This window comes from Mandrillus leucophaeus, unplaced genomic scaffold (assembly GCF_000951045.1).
Source record: "Mandrillus leucophaeus isolate KB7577 unplaced genomic scaffold, Mleu.le_1.0 Scaffold528, whole genome shotgun sequence".
NCBI classification, from domain to species: domain Eukaryota; kingdom Metazoa; phylum Chordata; class Mammalia; order Primates; family Cercopithecidae; genus Mandrillus; species Mandrillus leucophaeus.
Window position 1 is genome coordinate 1713041 of NW_012105675.1, and position 19549 is coordinate 1732589.

Sequence of the window (19549 nt, forward strand, 5' to 3'; positions counted from 1 at the left end):
AGAGAGAGAGAGAGAGAGAGAGAAATAAAGAAAAGAAGGGGAAGGGGAGCGGAGGGAAGGAAGGAATGGGAAAGGAAAGGAAGTAAAGAAAGGAAAGAAAAAAAAGGAAAGAAAAAAAAGGAAAAGGAAAAAGAGAGAAACCACTATGGGGAATCAGCAGTAAGGCACAAGATTTCTTGCTGGAGGAATGACAGAAGGTTGTTTTCTGTTGTGGTGATGGTGACGGTTTTTTTGTTTTTGTTTCTTTTTGTTTTGGTGGGATTTTAGGGGTGGGGGTTGGCTTTGGGTTTTTAATGAAGGAACTATTTTTGTGTTCTTTTTAAATGTTTTTATAAGATACAATTTGAAGTGAAACATAAATAAATTGAATTTTACTGTGCATATCATCTTATTGAGATATATAATATGTTCAGGCTTACAATACGTTCAGAATAAAGCATATTTGGAAAATAGTAAGCACTCCTATTACATGGGATGTTGCATGCATAAATGGGAAGAATGTGAGGTAAAATATGGAAAGATAACTTAGGACTAGAACATTGGAGCTGATGCAGACTATTTCATGAACGCTTCGTCAGACTTGCAACAGGGGTGCCCCTTTTACTCAACCCACTGTGCTCAACCCCTTGCAGAAGGGAGCATGTGAGTAAGTGAGTATGGAATCCTTCCAGCCACCACTCCAGGTGCTGGCAGGAGCAAGCTCCATTTACTCATCTTGCGGCACTGCCCAGGTGAGGGTGCCTATGACCCTGAAGCTCAAGGAGGGGTGTTACAATGATTTCTTAGCTCCACTGCCCATGGACCACAGTGTGTTATCAGCTCAGTTGGCCCCTTGCCCCATCCCATGGGATGGCTGCCCTTTGCTGGCAAGGGCAAAGGACCATTGTGATGGCCATTTTTGGGTACCTGTACTCAGTGCTTCCTGAGCTCTTGTCCGGCATCCAAGAAGAATAAGGTCACACAGACACTTGAAGGATGGCAAAAGTGGATAATTTTATTTAGCAACGGAAATGGCTCTCAGCAGACAGGGGAGCAGGAGAGGGGACAGGACAGGCAGGTAGTCTCCCCTCAAAGTCCAGCTGGCTCTTCCCTAAAGTCAAGTTGTCTCTGCTCTGAAGTCCGGCTGTCTCTCTGAAGTCAAGTTGCCTCTCTCCAATCAAGCTACCTCTCTATCCTCTGCTGACTCTGGAGTCTTTATAGGCACAGGATGATGGGCAGGGTGGGCTATAGGTCATTTTGGAAAAGGTAACATCCAATTTGTAGGAAGGCATTTTTCAGAAAAAACAAATTGGGAAAGAGCAGGCAGACAGGAATAGAAGTTTTCACTTTGGGCCGTGGGTTTCAGGCTTTTCAGCTTGAAGGTGGGGTTTCACTGGTGACCTATCCCTGTCTGCCTCCTGCCCCTATCAAAACCTTCAAGTGGAAGACTAATAAATTTGAACATTAGTAGGTAAAGTATTCATGGCATCTTTTTTTTTTTTTTAGCAGTTGTAACCATCCTTTTTTTAATAACCCCTCATCTTCTTGGCAGTCTTACTCGTTTATTAAAGATATTACTCAGTCAATGTCTTGGTGACACCCATATTTACATCAATGATCCATCCAATATTCGGGCTTCTCAGTTTCTTTACCTCCTTGCTTCCTATGAACTTGTACTCCATCCCATCTTAGCCACCCTTTTCCTGTGGTAATTGCCTGAATCTTGCAATTATCAGTTATTCTACCTTCATCACAATCTCAATTTCAAGTAAGCCACTTTCTGCTGACATCCTCTTTTCCATTCAAGTAATTATGTTTACTACTCCCACTTAAACAATTATTTGGCCCCTTCAGACCTCTCATTCCTTTTATCAGTTCACCACTTCACTGTCCATCACACCCTCACATCCTTAAGTGCCTTCCCTTTCTAGGTAAGATTACATAGTCACTTATTGTAAACATTCCACTTTGTAAGCTCTCAACTCTCTATCATCAATCTCTTGATCATATCATACTCATTTGGCAAACCTCTTACCTCAGTCTCAGCCTATGTCCCATTCATGTCATGATTATATCCATACATCTGAGTATAGATAGAAAAAAATACATAATTTTGACAAACTTTGCCTTAACTTTGTATTCTTATTAACCTTTCAGTGACAAATATAAGGTCTTCCCTATATCTTTATCTGTATGGCTACCACACCACCAATTACAAATAATAAACTATTCTTGACAGTTTTGTGCCCTAGATTCCATCTCTTCTTACCTACATGAAGAAGTTATCATCTGCAATTATTTACCCTCTCTTGCAAACATCACATTTCCCTCCATCCTGAATCATTCTCGTCAGTAAACACACTAGCATATTTATTATCCTGAAATTAACCACTTTGTGATTTCATAGCTCCCTCTAATTTCCATCCTTTTTTCTCTGCTCTCCTTGATAGCAAGACTTCGTCCAAGAGTTGTCTAAACTCCATCTGAAATTTCTATTCTATGTTTTCTTATACCTAATCCTATGAAGCTTTGATAACCACCATTAATGCAAATGTCACTGAGGATCTTCACATTGCCAAAGCTAATGGGATACATGAAAGGGAATCAAAAATAAAGTAATGGCAATTAGAATAAAAATAAGGGAATGAAAAAGAGAGATGTAGTGGGAATCAAATTGACAGAACTTGATAACTGATCGATTGTGGAGAAGCGGAGAGACCATCAGCTTATTCATTCACAAAATGTTTTATTTTTTAAAGCATCACAACAATTTAAAAGAAAATATAGATTTTTATAATTCCAGATTAGAAAAATTATTTTAATTATCCCACAAAACAAAAAATAATACAAATACTGAAATACAAAAAATGAAATATTCCCTAGCTCCTATGTCACCTATCACACACATACATAGTTGATAAAAGTAGATTCACTAATTGTCATCAAATATTTTTGACTGTTAACTTTCTACCAGGGACTGAGTTGAGGATACAAAGGGAACAAAATGATGTGGTTCCTGTCCTGGTTTAGTTTACAGCTAAAAGTGAAAACAGATATGGAACAAATGGGTAGAAATGCCATTAGATTGAATAATTGATTGATTCTGATTTGTTTTACCAAAAAAATAAAAATAATGAACAATGCTATTTCTGTATATATATATACACAATATTCATACATACATAATATATATGCACATATATATTTTATGTATTTCTCCATATGTGTATATATTTATCTTTGTATTATGTATATATGAATATATACATACATACATATATGCGTGTGTGTGTGTGTGTGTGTGTATATACATATATTTATGCACAGAGAGAGAGAGGATAGAGATTAACCTGGTGAGGGAAGTGGGGTGGGTAGAGAGGAAAGACTTTACTGCCAAAGTAATACTTAAAGTAGAACTTAATTGACTACGAAATTGGAAATGGGTAAATAAATTCTCCTTTGCAAACAATATGAATGTTTCCTGGGGATCAGAATAAAATAGTGAGGAAAAGTGGCTTCAGAATTAATGAAGTTCTAGCGTTTGAACTCCTTGCCTTTTATTTAATAGCTCACTGATGTGAAGGGAGTTACTTAACTTTTAAAATAGTCTTCTATTTTTTAAAATAGGGACTATCGTATCTACCTTACTGTGTTTTGTAAGTTTTAAATGACAGGTTACTTATATACATTTCACAAAGCATCAGGCTTATAGCAGGTTTTCAGTTAATGTTTATTCCCTTCCACTTTACATCTAGAGACTTTAATGCACAAAAAGCCCTGTGATGAAGCTATGATAATCAGCATTCCCCCTCTGGAAACATTTCTCCTTTGAACCATATTATACATGGAGGCTTTGAAATTCTCAAGAGTTTGTAAAATGAAATATGTTGTGAATTGTATACAGAGCAAATCAGGAGCTGCTACATCTTGTATCTCAAATGTGAGTGGTAACAGCAGGAATGCTGGCATTCTCTACAACAAGACTACAGTGAGAAAACAATCTGTGCAGATTAAAATGTAAAAATACACTTTTTAACAATGGTTTAAAACAACTCATTTATCACGTTTCTTTCCCAGAGTTATGCAACTAGGCAGCTGATCAACTGTGCTGGCAGAACTAATTCCTCTAGGATATTTTTGGTCCCTTTACTTCTTGGTAATTACTATATAGATTGGTAGACAGCTATGAGTAAGAAACTTTTTGGAGGGAACAGTCCTTCTGAAGAATGATAAAACTTTACAAATAAGGATAATGTGGGTGAGTGTTCTTGATAGTTGCAAGGAAGAGGAGCTCACTCAAGTGAACCTAAGTAAGAAACTTTTTATTTTCAGGAGATATATGACATGATAAGAGAAATGGTATAGAGAAATCCAAGATTAAGGTCTGTAATATGGCTTTTGTGGGGACTAAGACAGGAAGGGAGTGAGTCCAAATAGTTCTAAGAATTTTAGCAGCAGGAGTTCATGACTATTCTCTTTGTGAATTCCCCACCAGCGTGGCTGAGCTATTACATGTAGATTTTCTACTCGTCGATTGTCTTAGCCTTATCATCCACTTTGAATATATTCTCCCTACATTCTAGATGGGGTGTGTGTGGGGTGTGTGTGTGTGTAAAAACAGCTTCCTCATAACTTAGGTTTGCCTTGAGTCACCTTAATATTATTTGTGCCTCACTGCCACCTTTCAGTTTTGTTTGTTTGTCTGTTTGCTTGTTTGCAGAAAGGACTGTGGATAAGGTGATTTATTATTAATTTGTCTAATACATTGAGTAAAGTTCACCACATTTGTGAGACATATTTCTCTGTTTCTTAATGGAAAACTTAATCTGCTAGACTTAAATGTTAGAGTGAACTGTATAGAAATCACAATGTCTAGTTAAAGCACAATTGAAAAGAACCAACTTTGATTGGGGTGCAAGAGTCCCATAGAATTATTCAGAGACCTTCAAATAACTTAATTGCTGAAAATTTAATCGCTGAATTCAGCAGCAATGTGTCATTTGTAATTGCTGTATTTTTATTTTGATTTAATTTCCTTTTTAGTCAGTAGAGCCATTCTTCCATTATTACTGGGCCCAATTTGCTTTCAAAGAAGCATTATTGGCTGTTGGAAAGAGAATCCTAATATGTTCAGTATTTGATTCGTCATTCTAAATCATATTCACATAGGTCTTGGCGGCAGGTCATAGAAATCAAAGTACCAACTTTTTTTTATTTTTCTAATTATTCAAAAGACTCCAATTCTTACACAAATAGACACACACGCACACTTCACAAAGTCAAATTAACCTTAAATTTAAAAAAAAACCATAAGCATTTTAAATTATGAACTTGTACAATATTTGTTTCTGATTATATGTATGTAATTACAGAGAATTTTCAATGATTTTATGCATGGAAATTTATGAAAATAATAAACATCTACTTTTTTAAAAATTACTTCATCTCACTTAAAGTGAATATTTAACCCTTTGTTATCAAATTTTAAAAGTTTTCTCTATCTTTTTTTAGTGTGAGAATGGAGTCTCGCTCCACTGCCCAGGCTGGTGTACAGTGGCGTGATCTCGGCTCACTGCAACCTCTGCCTCCTGGGTTCAAGCAATTCTCCTGCCTCAGTCTCCCGAGTATCTGGAACTACAGGTGCATGCCACCATGCCCAGCTAATTTTTTGTATTTTTAGTAGAGACAGAGTTTCACCGTGTTAGCCAGGATGGTCTCAGTCTCCTGACCTCATGATCTGCCCACCTCAGCCTCCCAAAGTGCTGGGATTACAGGCGTGAGCCACTGCACCCGGTCTCTAACATACTTCTTAATGCCAGATAAAACTTTCATGTCTGGAAAAATATATATAGTTGCTTTCTTCAGGCCTTACATTTATAAGATCTTTTTCTAAGTTATTGATGCACATGGAAGGAGCCCTCAAATGATGGTGGAGAGACATGAATATATTTCTCTAAATCATAGTGGTAAGAACAGGATGAGAAAATAAGACTTAAAATTTAGTAGTCAGAAGAAAGCAATTACAGTGTAAACCAGCCCCTTGATCAATTTATTCTTGATGCTTGGAAAGGGAAAATAAATTTATTGACTTCCCTTATTTTTAGAATATATATGTATATGTGTGTGTATATATATATGTATATATGTATCTGTGTGTATATGTGTGTGTGCAACTGAGAAACCCAAATTGCAATAACCAAAATAGGGAATTCATTTAATTTCATGAGAGAAGGGCAAGATGCTAAATCCCAGGTAGAACTGACATGCAACCAACACTCTCTTTTTTTCATCTCTCCTCTATCTATATTGACTTAATTCTATCTTACTTGGCTTCTTTTCAATAGCAAATTACATCCCTCCATGTAGTAGAAGCTCCAGTGACTGTCAGACATGCAGGGTTTTATTTTTTTATTATTATTATTATTATTATTACTTGCCACTCAAATACTCAAGCAAGTATTGAGACTCAGACTTCCTGGTCTCTAACTGAAAAATCTCAACCTCACCTGCACATTCACGAATCACTGTGAACAGGACAAAGGGGTAATCAAACTGGCCAAGCTTGGATCAGCTGCCCATAGCAAGTTAATAACCACAGCCAGGAAGATATAACCTATTCAGGAATATAGTGGCACTTATTCAACTCACATCATCATAGAATATGGAAGAAACATGTCTCAAATGAAGCAATGAAAAAATAGTTGCTATTTTAAGAAGACAAGGAACAGATATGAAGTATGGTTGGCAAAGATGTTGAAGGCAAAAACGTAAATACCCATTATTTAGACATACGAAAATGATCAGCTAAGCTTTTCCAACTCATTAGTCCAGCCAAATTCTCAAGGCTTACTGGACAGGAGTTCTTAACTCCAGCAATGATTATTACTAAAAGTGTCAGGTAGAATGGCCATTTGAAATATGCAACAACAGGTATTTCACAGATGTTTGCTGATCAGAACAAGACCCACAGCCCATCAGGAAAAAGACTCAGCTCTGCTGGGAGTACCAGCACATACAGGTTGAATGTAATTCGCCTTAATGCTGGGGAAGTTGCCACTGAATACAGTATGTTTGACAGCATGACTCTGCATGCCATTTTTCAGACATTTTCGTCAAGTATACTCTAATCCTCAGAAGGACAAGTCACATGAGAAAAATCAGAGTAAAGAAAGGTCCATTCTTGACTTTTTTAAATGTGCATAAAATCTCCTAGAGAAACTATCAAAATATGAAGTTCATAGCCCTACCTTCAAAAATATTCATCATCAGGCTTAGAGTTGAACTCTGTTGCCTGAAATTTTAGTAAATTGTCCAGATTTTTCTGGTGTTTTGGCTCTCTGTTCTGTAATGTGCTTGGAGAAACACCGCTCTAAATTGCATTCCACTTAGGGAAAAGCACCCTAGCTCTTCAAAAGTAATTGGAATAAATAAGAAAATCAACAACCATAAAGACAAAGAAGGAGAGTAATGTGCTTTCAGCTTGAAGGCTTCTGTTTATGAGAAATTAGGGTAACTTAAGGTTATCTTCTAATGGCATGTAATTCTAAAGTAAGGCAGCCACATTAGCCAGTAGAGACAGGTCTGAGGAAAGAAACGAAGACACACATTGAGTGTTTCTTGAGCTATATTCAGCTCCATAGTAGGGGCAATCAAAAGATCAAAGAGCTACCTTGACTGAAGAGACAAGCCTGATATTTTGATCTTCAACTATGTGTCTTATGGGACTGTTTCCCTTCCCTTTCAGCATCAAACTCTGCCTAACAAAAGAAGTTTCAAGCTAAGCTGAACAAGATTTGAGATACTAAAACGTGCAACTGAAATAAACCATGTAGCCATGTCAGATAGTCAATGATTAATGTAGTACATATAGTATAACTGGACTCTAATACTCTGTGATTGAATTTTCTCAACACAGTGACGTCAGGAAAAGAGCTCTGGACATAAGGTCAGAAAATTCCTATTTTTGCAACATTTTTACCAGCAGCTTTCAACAGGACCTTGGGCCAGTTATTTGACCTCTTTGACTCTCAGTTATCTCATTTCTAAAAGAAGAATGGTAAATTATGTCCGCTAAGGCAGTGGGTGGTTACCAACCATTTTGGCACCAGGGTCCAATTTCATGGAAGATATTTTTTCCACAGACACAGAGGGATAGTTTCAGGATGAAAGTTTTCCACCTCAGACCATCAGGCATTATATTCTCGTAAGGAGTGTGCAACCTAGCTCCCTTGCATGTACAGTTCACAACAGGGTTCACACTCCTATGAGAATCTAATGCTGCCACTGATCTGAGAAGAGGTGGAGGTCAGGCAGTAATGCTCACTTGCCGGCCTCTCACTTCCTGTTGTGCAGCCTGGTTCCTGACAGGTCACAGGCTGCTACAGGTTTATGGCCTGGAGGGGTGCAGAACACTGAGCGAGGCTCACCTTTAGCTCTAACATAATAATCCCATGAAATGTAAAGCAAAACATAACCACTGAATATGATCATCTGTTAAAGAGAAAGATACCTAAAGAGCTTTCTCATATGTCCTTATATCATCACTCTCAGTGTGATGATAAAATTTAAAAAACCAGTTATAATTTCTTGCAGTATAGCTCAAATTAGGTAAAATAATTTGAAGCCTCTTATTCAACTCTTTTTTTTTTTTTTTTTTTTTTGTATTCTTAATATATAGTTCAGATGTCAGCAACCTCTTGGGGCCTGAAGTGAGGCCTAAGAATGCCTTTGGCGATAATGGAAATTATTTGAGTAACACCAGAAGGCTGTATCTGGGCAAAATTACTTCCCAAATACTATCAGAAGCACCCATCCTTTGGGTCATTTTTAACGATTATGGCAATAAAAGAAGGTCTTTTTTGCAATTTATAAATGTAATCTGGAAGAGAAGAGAGACTATATGGATCTGATCTGACTCATATTAGTCAATAGTATCAGTAACTCTTTGCTATTATTCAGAGGCAGATGTAGATTTGAAGAGCCTAAAATGTACAACCTTGGTACCTTCCTTAAATACATGTACTCTAGAATGTAAAGTATAATAAAAAATAAATAAAAATAAAAAGAATACTAAAGTATTAATATAAAAGTGGGTTCTACAAATAGTATTTTATTTAGAAAGATAAAAAAAAATCTAAATGAATTACTGGAGCTTTGGAGATTGAAGTTCCTTTCTCCTAAGATCTCTTTGGACAATTTAATAGAAGTAATTACATAGAAATATTTTCCAAATTTGGCCTTCCATTCCAACACCCTATGACCCTGAGTAAATGCCAGCACTCACACGAACCCATGCATGTAAGAGGCTTAGGTTTAATAAGCATCATCATCAATCAGGTGTTATTGAGTCATCAGATTAACAGAAAGGGCAATCAGGCAAGAGAAAGAAATAAAGCGTATTCAGTTAGGAAAAGAAGAAGTCAAATTGTCCCTCTTTGCAGATGACATGATTGTATATTTAGAAAACCCCATCGTCTCAGCCCAAAATCGCCCTAAGCTGATAAGCAACTTCAGCAAAGTCTCAGGATACAAAATTAATGTGCAAAAATCACAAGCATTCTTATACACCAGTAACAGACAAACAGAGAGCCAAATCAGGAATGAACTTCTATTCACAATTGCTTCAAAGAGAATAAAATACCTAGGAATCCAACTTACAAGGGATGTAAAGGACCTCTTCAAAGAGAACTACAAACCACTGCTCAGTGAAATAAAAGAGGAAACAAACAAATGGAAGAACATACCATGCTCATGGATAGGAAGAATCAATATTGTGAAAATGGCCATACTGCCCTAGGTAGTTTATAGATTCAATACCATCCCCATCAAGCTACCAATGAGTTTCTTCACAGAATTGGAAAAACTACTTTAAAGTTCATATGGAACCAAAAAAGAGCCCACATTGCCAAGACAATCCTAAGTCAAAAGAACAAAGCTGGAGGGATCACACTACCTGACTTCAAACTATACTACAAGGCTACAATAACCAAAACAGCATGGTACTGGTACCAAAACAGAGATATAGACCAATGGAACAGAACAGAGTCCTCAGAAATAATACCACACATCTACAGCCATCTGATCTTTGACAAACCTGAGAAAAACAAGAAATGGGGAAAGGATTTCCTATTTAATAAATGGTGCTGGGAAAATTGGCTAGCCGTAAGTAGAAAAGCTGAAACTGGATCCTTTCCTTACTCCTTATACAAAAATTAATTCACGATAGATTAGAGACTTAAATGTTAGACCTAATACCAAAAAAAGCCTAGAAGAAAACCAAGGTAATACCATTCAGGACATAGGCATGAGCAAGGACTTCGTGTCTAAAACACCAAAAGAAATGGCAACAAAAGCCAAAATTGACAAATGGGATCTAATTAAACTAAAGAGCTTCTGCACAGCAAAAGAAACTACCATCAGAGTGAACAGGCAACCTACAGAACGGGAGAAAATGTTTGCAAGCTACTCATCTGACAAAGGGCTAATATCCAGAACCTACAAAGAACTCAAACAAATTTACAAGAAAAAAACAACCCCATCAAAAAATGGGCAAAGGATATGAACAGACATTTCTCAAAAGAAGACATCCATACAGCCAACAGACACATGAAAAAATGCTCATCATCACTGGCCATCAGAGAAATGCAAATCAAAACCACAATGAGATACCATCTCATACCAGTTAGAATGGCAATCATTAAAAAGTCAGGAAACGACAGGTGCTGGAGAGGATGTGGAGAAATAGGAACACTTTTATACTGTTGGTGGGATTGTAAACTAGTTCAACCATTATGGAAAACAGTGTGGCGATTCCTCAAGGATCTAGAACTAGAAATACCATTTGACCCAGCCATCCCATTACTGGATATATCCCCAAAGGATTATAAATCATGCTGCTATAAAGACACATGCACACGTATGTTTATTGTGGCACTATTCACAATAGCAACGACTTAGAATCAGCCCAAATGTCCATCAGTGACAGACTGGATTAAGAAAATGTGGCACATATACACCATGGAATACTATGCAGCCATAAAAAAGGATGAGTTCGTGTCCTTTGTAGGGACATGGATGCAGCTGGAAACCATCATTCTCAGCAAACTGTCGCAAGAACAGAAAACCAAATACTGCATGTTCTCACTCATAGGTGGGAACTGAACAATGAGATCACTTGGACCCAGGAAGGGGAACATCACACACCGGGGCCTATCATGGGGAGGGGGGTGGGGGAGGGATTGCATTGGGAGTTATACCTGATGTAAATGATGAGTTGATAGGTGCTGACGAGTTGATGGGTGCAGCACAGCAACATGGCACAAGTATACATATGTAACACACCTGCACGTTATGGACATGTACCCTAGAACTTAAAGTATATATATATAAAAAAATGTCACAACAATACCAAATCAATTTTAAGAATAGGTAGGGAAATCAGAAATTAAATTTGAGGACTGCTTCACAAGAGCAGTCACAGATAGCTTCTAAACAGGATGCCTGGAGTCTTCCTATGGGGCTTACAAGTAAGAGAGCATTAAAGATAAACTTCACATCATTAAAAACATTTGGCTGAGGTTATAGGTATCACCAGCAGACCACATCCTGCTATTCAAGTAGCTGGTAGAGACACCACGGGGGAAAAAGTTGACATGAAGAGGAAGTAAAAGAAAGGAACCTGGCAAGTATAGTATGGAGGGGCATGGGGAAATATTTTAAAAGAAGCAGAGGAAACAAACATTATTGAGAAAGAGAGAAGTGCTTAAACATTTGTTTTGGGTGACATAATAGTGCTAACCATTCAATTCACTTACTATTTGTCAAGTTCTTGATGTGCAGCAAATTTCAGACTAGAAGGTCATTGAAGGAGTTAGCCTCTTAGAATAGGACATTGTATTGATGATAATTCCCTTCCATGCCCTCAGTAAACAGATTAGAAAAATGAAACCCAGAGGTTTCATTGTCTGAGGTTTTCTGACCTGTCAGAGATGGTACAGACTAGACATTTAGTGAAGCCAGGTCTAGAATCCAAATCTCTGTGATAAGTACTTTAGTGACTTTTTTTCTGCTTTACCAAAAACTTAAAAAAAAAAAACAACAAATACCACAACGAGCAAAGATAACCTTTCTGTCTTATGTGAGGTTAAACATTTTCCATCTAAACATATCCATATGCTTTCTTCAAAACTTATTTCAAAAGTTACATAACAAATAAATAGATAAATATTAAACAAATACATAAAATGTTTTTCTCACCAAAGGTAGCCCTTTTTACCCCTTTCCATGCCCAGTGTATATGACCTTCATATCTTACAGAATTTATCTTACTCTATTTGGATTTCTTCTTCTTTCCTCTCATTCCACACACATATGCAAAATAATTGTACAGAGGACTACATATGCACAAAGATATATCCATGCTCATATGGTCACAAGCATAGACACCCCCAAACACATGCACAGTCTCCTCAGAGAAGCATCTGTGCCAAATCATAGCTGTTTTCTATGTGGTACTTTACACATAGGGGGCTTCTAAAAATTAATTTTCGGAGAAAATTTGCTCCAAGGCTATCTGATGGCACTAGCAATAGAATCCACCAGGCCTCAGTTATTACAGTGTTTTCTAATAAGTAAAAGCCATATCCAGTCTCATTGTTTCAGCTACCACCCCTAAATCACTGTAAGTGTTTTCCCCTGTCTAGAACTCATCCTGAGCTTCATTCTCTCATTTATACTGTGTGATCAGATACTTTCTTCTGAATATCTTGTAGGTACTTCAAACTCAATACCTCCAAATTGAAACTCATCAGCTTTTCTACTTTAACTGTGTTCTTTTTACTTTTATTGACATTGCCCAATTCCCCAAGCTGCAAATTATAGTGTTGTTATTGGCACTGCCTATGCCCTTATTCCTGTACCTCATTGTCTGCCAACTTTTGCCAATTCAGTTATTAATTGTTTTTACCCATCTAGTGCCCTTTGTCTGTTTTTATTACTATTATTAAAGCTCAGGCCTTTATCTCGTATTACTGAAGTAATGTAATTGATTTATTTGTCTCTGCTCTAGTTTCACTATATACATCTCAGTATAATGCACCTGCCCTATTCAAAACCACTGTAGCTCCAAATTATTTGCAGATTAAAGACTAAATGTGTTACTCTGATAATCAAGGCTCTCTATTTTTTGGATTCCACCTGTTTTTCGTTCCATCATTATATTTCCAAATTTAATTTCAAATATCACTTCCCTTCACATATTAAGATGTTAGAAAAACTGATATTCCTATTAATGGTCATTTCCCATCTCTTTGTCATTGTTTTTTTTTATATATAGCTCCATTTACTCTCTCCTATCTTTTTCCCACTGACCCAAACCCTCATTATTCTTATGATCTCCTCAAATGTGCATGTATTAGTCTGTTTCCACACTGCTGTAAAGAATACTTGAGACTGGTAATTCGTAAAGTAAACAGACTTAATTGACTCACAGTTTCACATGGCTGGGAAGGTCTCAGGAAACTTACAATCGTGGCAGAAGGCAAAAGGGAGGCAAGGTACAGCTTACATGGCAGCAGGAGAGAGAGAGGGATCATGGAAAACTGCCACTTTAAAAGTCATCAGATTTCATGAGAATTCCCTCACTATCATGAGAGCAGCATGGGGGAAACTGCCCCCATGATTCAATCACCTTCCACCAGGTCCCTGTTTTGACATGTGGGGATTACCATTTCAGATGAGATTTTGGTGGGGACACAGAGCCAAACTGTATCATTCCTACCCTGACCCCTCCCAAATCTCACATTCTTTTCACATTTCAAAACCAATCATACTTTCTCAACAGTACCCAAAATCTTATTCTAGCATTAATTCAAAAGTCCAAGTCCAAAGTCTCATCTGAAACAAGAGTAGTCCTTTCCGCCTATGAGCCTGTAAAATCAAAACAAATTAGTTACTTCCAAGACACAGGCATTGGGTAAATGTTCCCATTCCAAATGGGAGAAATCAGCCAAAACAAAGAGGCCACAGGTGACATGCAAGTACAAAACCCAGCAAGGCACTCATTAAATCTTAAAGCTCTAAAACAATCTCCTTGACTCCATGTCTCACATATTGGGCATGATGATGGAAGGCATAGGCTCCCACGGACTTGGGCAGCTCTGCCTACGTGGCTCTGCAGGACACAGCCCCTCCGGCTGCTTTCATGGGCTGGCGTTGAATGCCTACGGCTTTTCCAGGTGCTCAGTGCAAGCTGTGGATCCACCATTCTGGGGTCTGGAGGATGGTAGCCATCTTCTTACAGCTCCACTAGACAATACACCAGTGGGGACATTGTGTGGAGGCTCTAAGCCCACATTTCCCCCTCTGCCTTGCCCTAGTAGAGGTTCTCCATTAGGGTTCTTCCCCTGCAGCAGACTTCTGCTTGGATATCTAGGTGTTTCCATATGTCTTTGAAATCTAGGAAGAAGTTGCCAAGCCTGAATTCTTGCCTTCTGAACACATGTAGGCCCAACACCACATGGAATTTGCCAATGCTTAGGGTTTGCACCTCTGAAGCAATGGCCTGAGCTGTATGTTGACCCCTTTTAGCCATGACTGGAGTTGGCGCAGCTAGGACACAGGACACCATGTCTTGAGACTGCACAGAGCAGCAGGGCCCCAGGCTGGCCATGGAACCATTTTTCCCTCCTAGGCCTCCAGGCCTGTGATGAGAGGGGCTGCTATGAAGATCTCTGAAATGCTGTGGAGACATTTTTCCCATTGCCCTTGCTATTAACACTCGGCTCCTTGTTATTTATGCAAATTTCTCAGTCAGGTTTAATTTCTCAAAAAAAAAAAAAAAAATGGGGTTTTTCTTTTCTACCACAAGAAAAGGCCTCAGGAAACTTACAATTATGGTGGAAGGAGAAGCAAGCATGTCTTACATGGTGGCAGGAGAGATGAGAGAGAGAACAGGGGAAACTGCTACTTTTAAAACTATGAAATCTTGTGAGAACTCTCTTAGTGTCATGAGAACAGCATGGGGGCATCTACCTCCATGATCCAATCACCTCCCACCAGGTCCCTCTCTTGACATATGCATATTACCATTTGAGATATGATTTTGGTGGGGACAAGAGCCAAACCATATCAGTGCATAATACTTAATACCTCATTCGTGGCAGTGATCAATTCTTATCTTTCATCACAGTAATTTGATAGAGAGCTCTTCTCCCATACTTGAGTATACAGTATGTTGTTTCTCTCTTTAAGAATATAGTTGCTGAGTGCTTGAGAGCACAACTGATTAATCTTTTGTTACTCCCACAATTTTTGGCAAAATTCCATGTGTATTATAGATATTCAATAAATATTAGACTTTATAAATGAATATTTGGCAATTATAAGGAAATGTTTATACCTTTTCTTATTTGAAAAATTAAACACATCTAAAATGGGAACTATTCATCTTTTTTTAGAACAATTAGTAACTGTACTACTAGTGTTGATTAATATTTTCAATAATTATTACTTTAAATGATACTGAACATGCATGTAATCTAGTCCTCAGGGGAAGACTAGGATAACATCAAAATGATAGAGTCTAAGTGTACTACTTATTTCAGTACATTGAAAAATTTAACAGTCATCAAACAGACATTAACAAGCAAACCATGGTGATTTTCAGTGTAACATCTCCAGGATTAAGAAACAAATTGTATCATTCATTTGATGCTTAAAGACTATTCTTTATTTCTAAGGTGTGATGGGAGAATATGAGCCGAAAATTGAGGTCCATTTTCCTTTCACGGTTACAGCTGCTAAAGGAACAACTGTTAAGATGGAATGCTTTGCACTTGGCAAGTAAGTACATGTTCTTCCATAATTAAACACAATTGCTTATTAAAATGTGACATATCTTATTTTGGGATCACTTATTTTGCTAGCTGTCATTTCCCCAGATGTTCCATGGTGGCTATTTATTTTTTAAAAGAAGTTCAAATCAGAATTGATGAAGTAATCAGTTACAATTATCTTCTAGGCATTTTCACGGACAGCAATTTCTATAATTCTGCTATTTTAACATAAAGAAAACTTCTTTAATGAATAAAAAGCTTTACAGCTTTACCTATATATCTTAAAATTTAAATGTCATCTTTAAATTTCATTCAGCCATTATGTAAATAAAGAGGATAGAAAGGCAAAGTACTATCTGCTCCTCATGTATAGGATGTAGATTCTTATATGACATAATAAGACAGAAGATAAAAATTGTAAGGATAATAGTTACATAGTGATCCTATGTATTACTTTAGTATATCCTGAAATCATAACTTAATAGCACCAGCTGTCAATATGTACAAGGAATCATTTCTCAAATGAGAGAGAGAATTTATATCACACCCTAATGCCTGCCATACTTAACGATTCTATTTCTGAGGGTTTACAGCCCAGGATATATAGTCGCTTGTCAATGATGTTTACAGTATAGGTACTGAGATCAGAGGCAGAAGTCGAATTTTGATTATATTTGATTATCGTATTATGATTTACTTTAAACGGAGTGTTGTGTTCTTTGTATTTTAGGATGATAAGACCTCAGGGTTCTTTCTGGACTCTATAATTTGCATAAATGTATCTCTATCACAGTTACTAATCATTTACCTTCAGTTGCAGTGAGCAAACCCCCACAATCTAACTATAAAGTACTTGGAGATAAAGCCAGCTACACAAATGTGATTATTAAAGTAGGTTTAGCCTTAGGGTGAGGAAAATATTAGTAAATATGAAAAAAAATCAGCTAGCTAAGGGAGATTTAGGGAATGAACATAGTAAACACCATGTGTTTTAATATCAAGAATGATTAAGACATATGTGAATTCTACTTTAAGTAGAAGCAACATCATAATAGACTATAAGCAAAATGAATTGTTATGTGACCCATCTTTAAGCAAAAGATAGCCATAAGTAGAAATAAATTTCAAAATGTAAAATGTATCTAAGAGGTATTTGGGCAGATATCTGAGGAAGACTTCTAAACCTAAAGATATTAGTTAAGTGCTTAAGATTGAATAATAGTTAAAAGTCTGCTTTGTCACCATCTGCTGTTGTGTGTCAAGTAGGTCTGAAAATGTCCCAAGTAAGCAGCTCAATTCTGATAAATGCAAAAATAATATATTCTGGCTTGAGGACAAGGGTTTTAGTGTATCCTGTAGTTAAATAATTCTTCAGTGCCAGAATTTATACTAAGGCTACAAACAAAGGGAGGTCATATTGTAAAACAAATTAGAAAACTAGACTTATAGGAAAAAAACAATATAAATATTTCCCCAGGCAAACTTACTTAATAAGTTAGATGTGGTTGCTTTTGGAAGTCGTGAAATATGTTTAGTAAATTGATGCTTAAAGTCTCTTTCATTCTAGGTAAGACCCAACAGCCAAATCACTAAATCACTTATGTTCTTTTAATATTTTATTTTCTTCAACTTCTCTACTCCTTTGCTACCAACTCTCAAAAGTAAATTAATAAAAGGGAATGTGAAGAAGACAGTTTCAGTCAAGAAGGTCTCTGTTTATCACTTAGTATCCTTTCTAAGAAATGTCACAATTATGGAAAAAAGAAACATGAAGAGATCTACCTATACCTAAAGACCACCCTGCCACCCTTATGAAAATAAACAAGATCAAAGAAATAACATCTTGATGTGTGTTCATCCCTTTACAGCATATTATCTTGTGGTGTGGATCACCATTTCATCCCAACGTGATCACAGCAAACTGCAAATTAATTCTTCAGCATCCGTGTGGCTCCTGCAGCTCACCTGAGCTTCTTCTCTCACTTCAGCGAGCACATAGTGCTCTTGTGGGCCTTTGTCTGTTACAAAAACTTTAGTATCTGTCACTGGATATCATCAGGATCTTACAACTCAGGCTATTTTTCCCCTCACTGTGTCCTAACCGAACATTACTCGTAGAGTATGATAACCAAATTCTGGAATGGAGCACGTCAAGCTTTTTTTTTTTTTGCCTTGTGGCCTTTGCACTTGCGTTTCTTATGTTGGGATTTCTTTCCCCCTGTTCTTTCCATGGGGGCTCTCACTTATCCTCTGGCCTCAATTTCAATATCACCCCTGAAACAGGCTGTCTATGAATGACCACCTCATCTAACTTACACCCATTATTCTCTGTCTATATACCTTTTTATCCCTTTTTTATAGTCCTTAACACAATTTTAAGTTTTCCACCTAAGTGTTTCTCCACTTAAAACCATTTATCTGTGTCAGGATCCCAGATGTAAACAGGATCCAACACAGATGTTTCAATAGAATTTAGTAAAGTGATGAGCTGAAGATCTCTGAGCAGGTTAAGAAGAACAAGAAGAAAAACTAAGACATGTATAAACTGCTGATAGCAATAACTCATTGTCATACATAATCCTGAAGGAGCAAGGGGGAGGAGAGAGTGTTTCCAGAACCAGGGAAACCAGGGAAAACTGAAGTGGGCCAGGGATCAACCAACGGGAGCTGTAATGACTGTTGCTATGAATAGACACAGCTTTTATATAAGAACACAGCTGAAGAAAGCATTAGGAAATTTATATCCTGATTTCTTTTTCCTCTTGCCGTCTCATGTCTTCTGGTGGCTCTCATGGCTGGAGTCAAACAGAAGCCACTCTGCAAGCCTGGGGATGCAACTGTCAGCTCACAAGGCAAGGCAGAGGGTCTGCAGGGAACAAGAAGGTGACAGGCAAGAGAGGAAAATAGAATAGCCAGCACTTTCCCCACTCTTAGGCTTTAATCCCCAAGAAGGCAGGAATCATGACTGTATTCTTCACTTTACATATTCTTAGTGCCTACCACAGCACCTGGCACATAGCATTCAGGAAGCAGGAATGAATGAACTTAAAAATATTCCATTTGCTTAATCCAATCAACTCTTTATTATTAACAGTTAATCAAAAATAAATAAGCTATTTATGCCTTATCCTGTGTCCCCCCCCCACAAATACATCATATGTACTGTGCACTTGTATCTCCTGCTCTCTCATACTCTCTTATTTATATCCAAATTACATTGCTATACTTGCCTCTGCCTTTTCCTACCTATTCTTGCCTCACTCTATCATTTATCCTCGTTATCTTAGACCTATAATTCTCCAACTCTATTTTTTATTATTATGGTAAGAACACTTATCATGACATCTATCTTCTTAATAAACTTGTAAGTGCTCAATACAATACTGCTGACTATAGGTACAAGGTTGACAGCAGCAAATCTCTAGAACTTATTTATTTTGTGTAACTGAAGCTTTATTTTTATTTTATTCTCAAAGCATATTTTCATGTCCGAGTTGTACTTACTGTTTAACATGACAACTAAAAAACCTTTCTTGATCTACTGCCTCTAAAGAAGGATTTGTTTGTTGGCTTTTTTGATGATAAGGATGAGAGAGATTTATCATATCTATAGAAGCTAGGGCAAAGGATGGAGTGAAAAATAATTATATATCACAAAGTATAATATTTTATATAATAATAGCTTGAGGGACAAAGAAGATCGTAAGTACAAAATCTTGCTATTTTCATTTTTTTTT

General features: G+C 37.2%; 1 protein-coding gene across 1 annotated transcript in view; it reads left to right on the forward strand.

Moving 5' to 3' along the window:
- Nucleotides 1–17648, forward strand: part of LOC105551585 (contactin-5-like) — a 1043690-nt gene extending 1026042 nt beyond the window's left edge. Inside the window, exons 9-10 of the mRNA XM_011996879.1 lie at nucleotides 15717–15819; nucleotides 17475–17648. Of these exons, the coding sequence (XP_011852269.1) occupies nucleotides 15717–15819; nucleotides 17475–17604 (233 nt within the window). The 3' untranslated portion in view covers nucleotides 17605–17648. The remainder of the gene's footprint in view (nucleotides 1–15716; nucleotides 15820–17474) is intronic.
- The last annotated feature ends 1901 nt before the right edge of the window (nucleotides 17649–19549 follow it).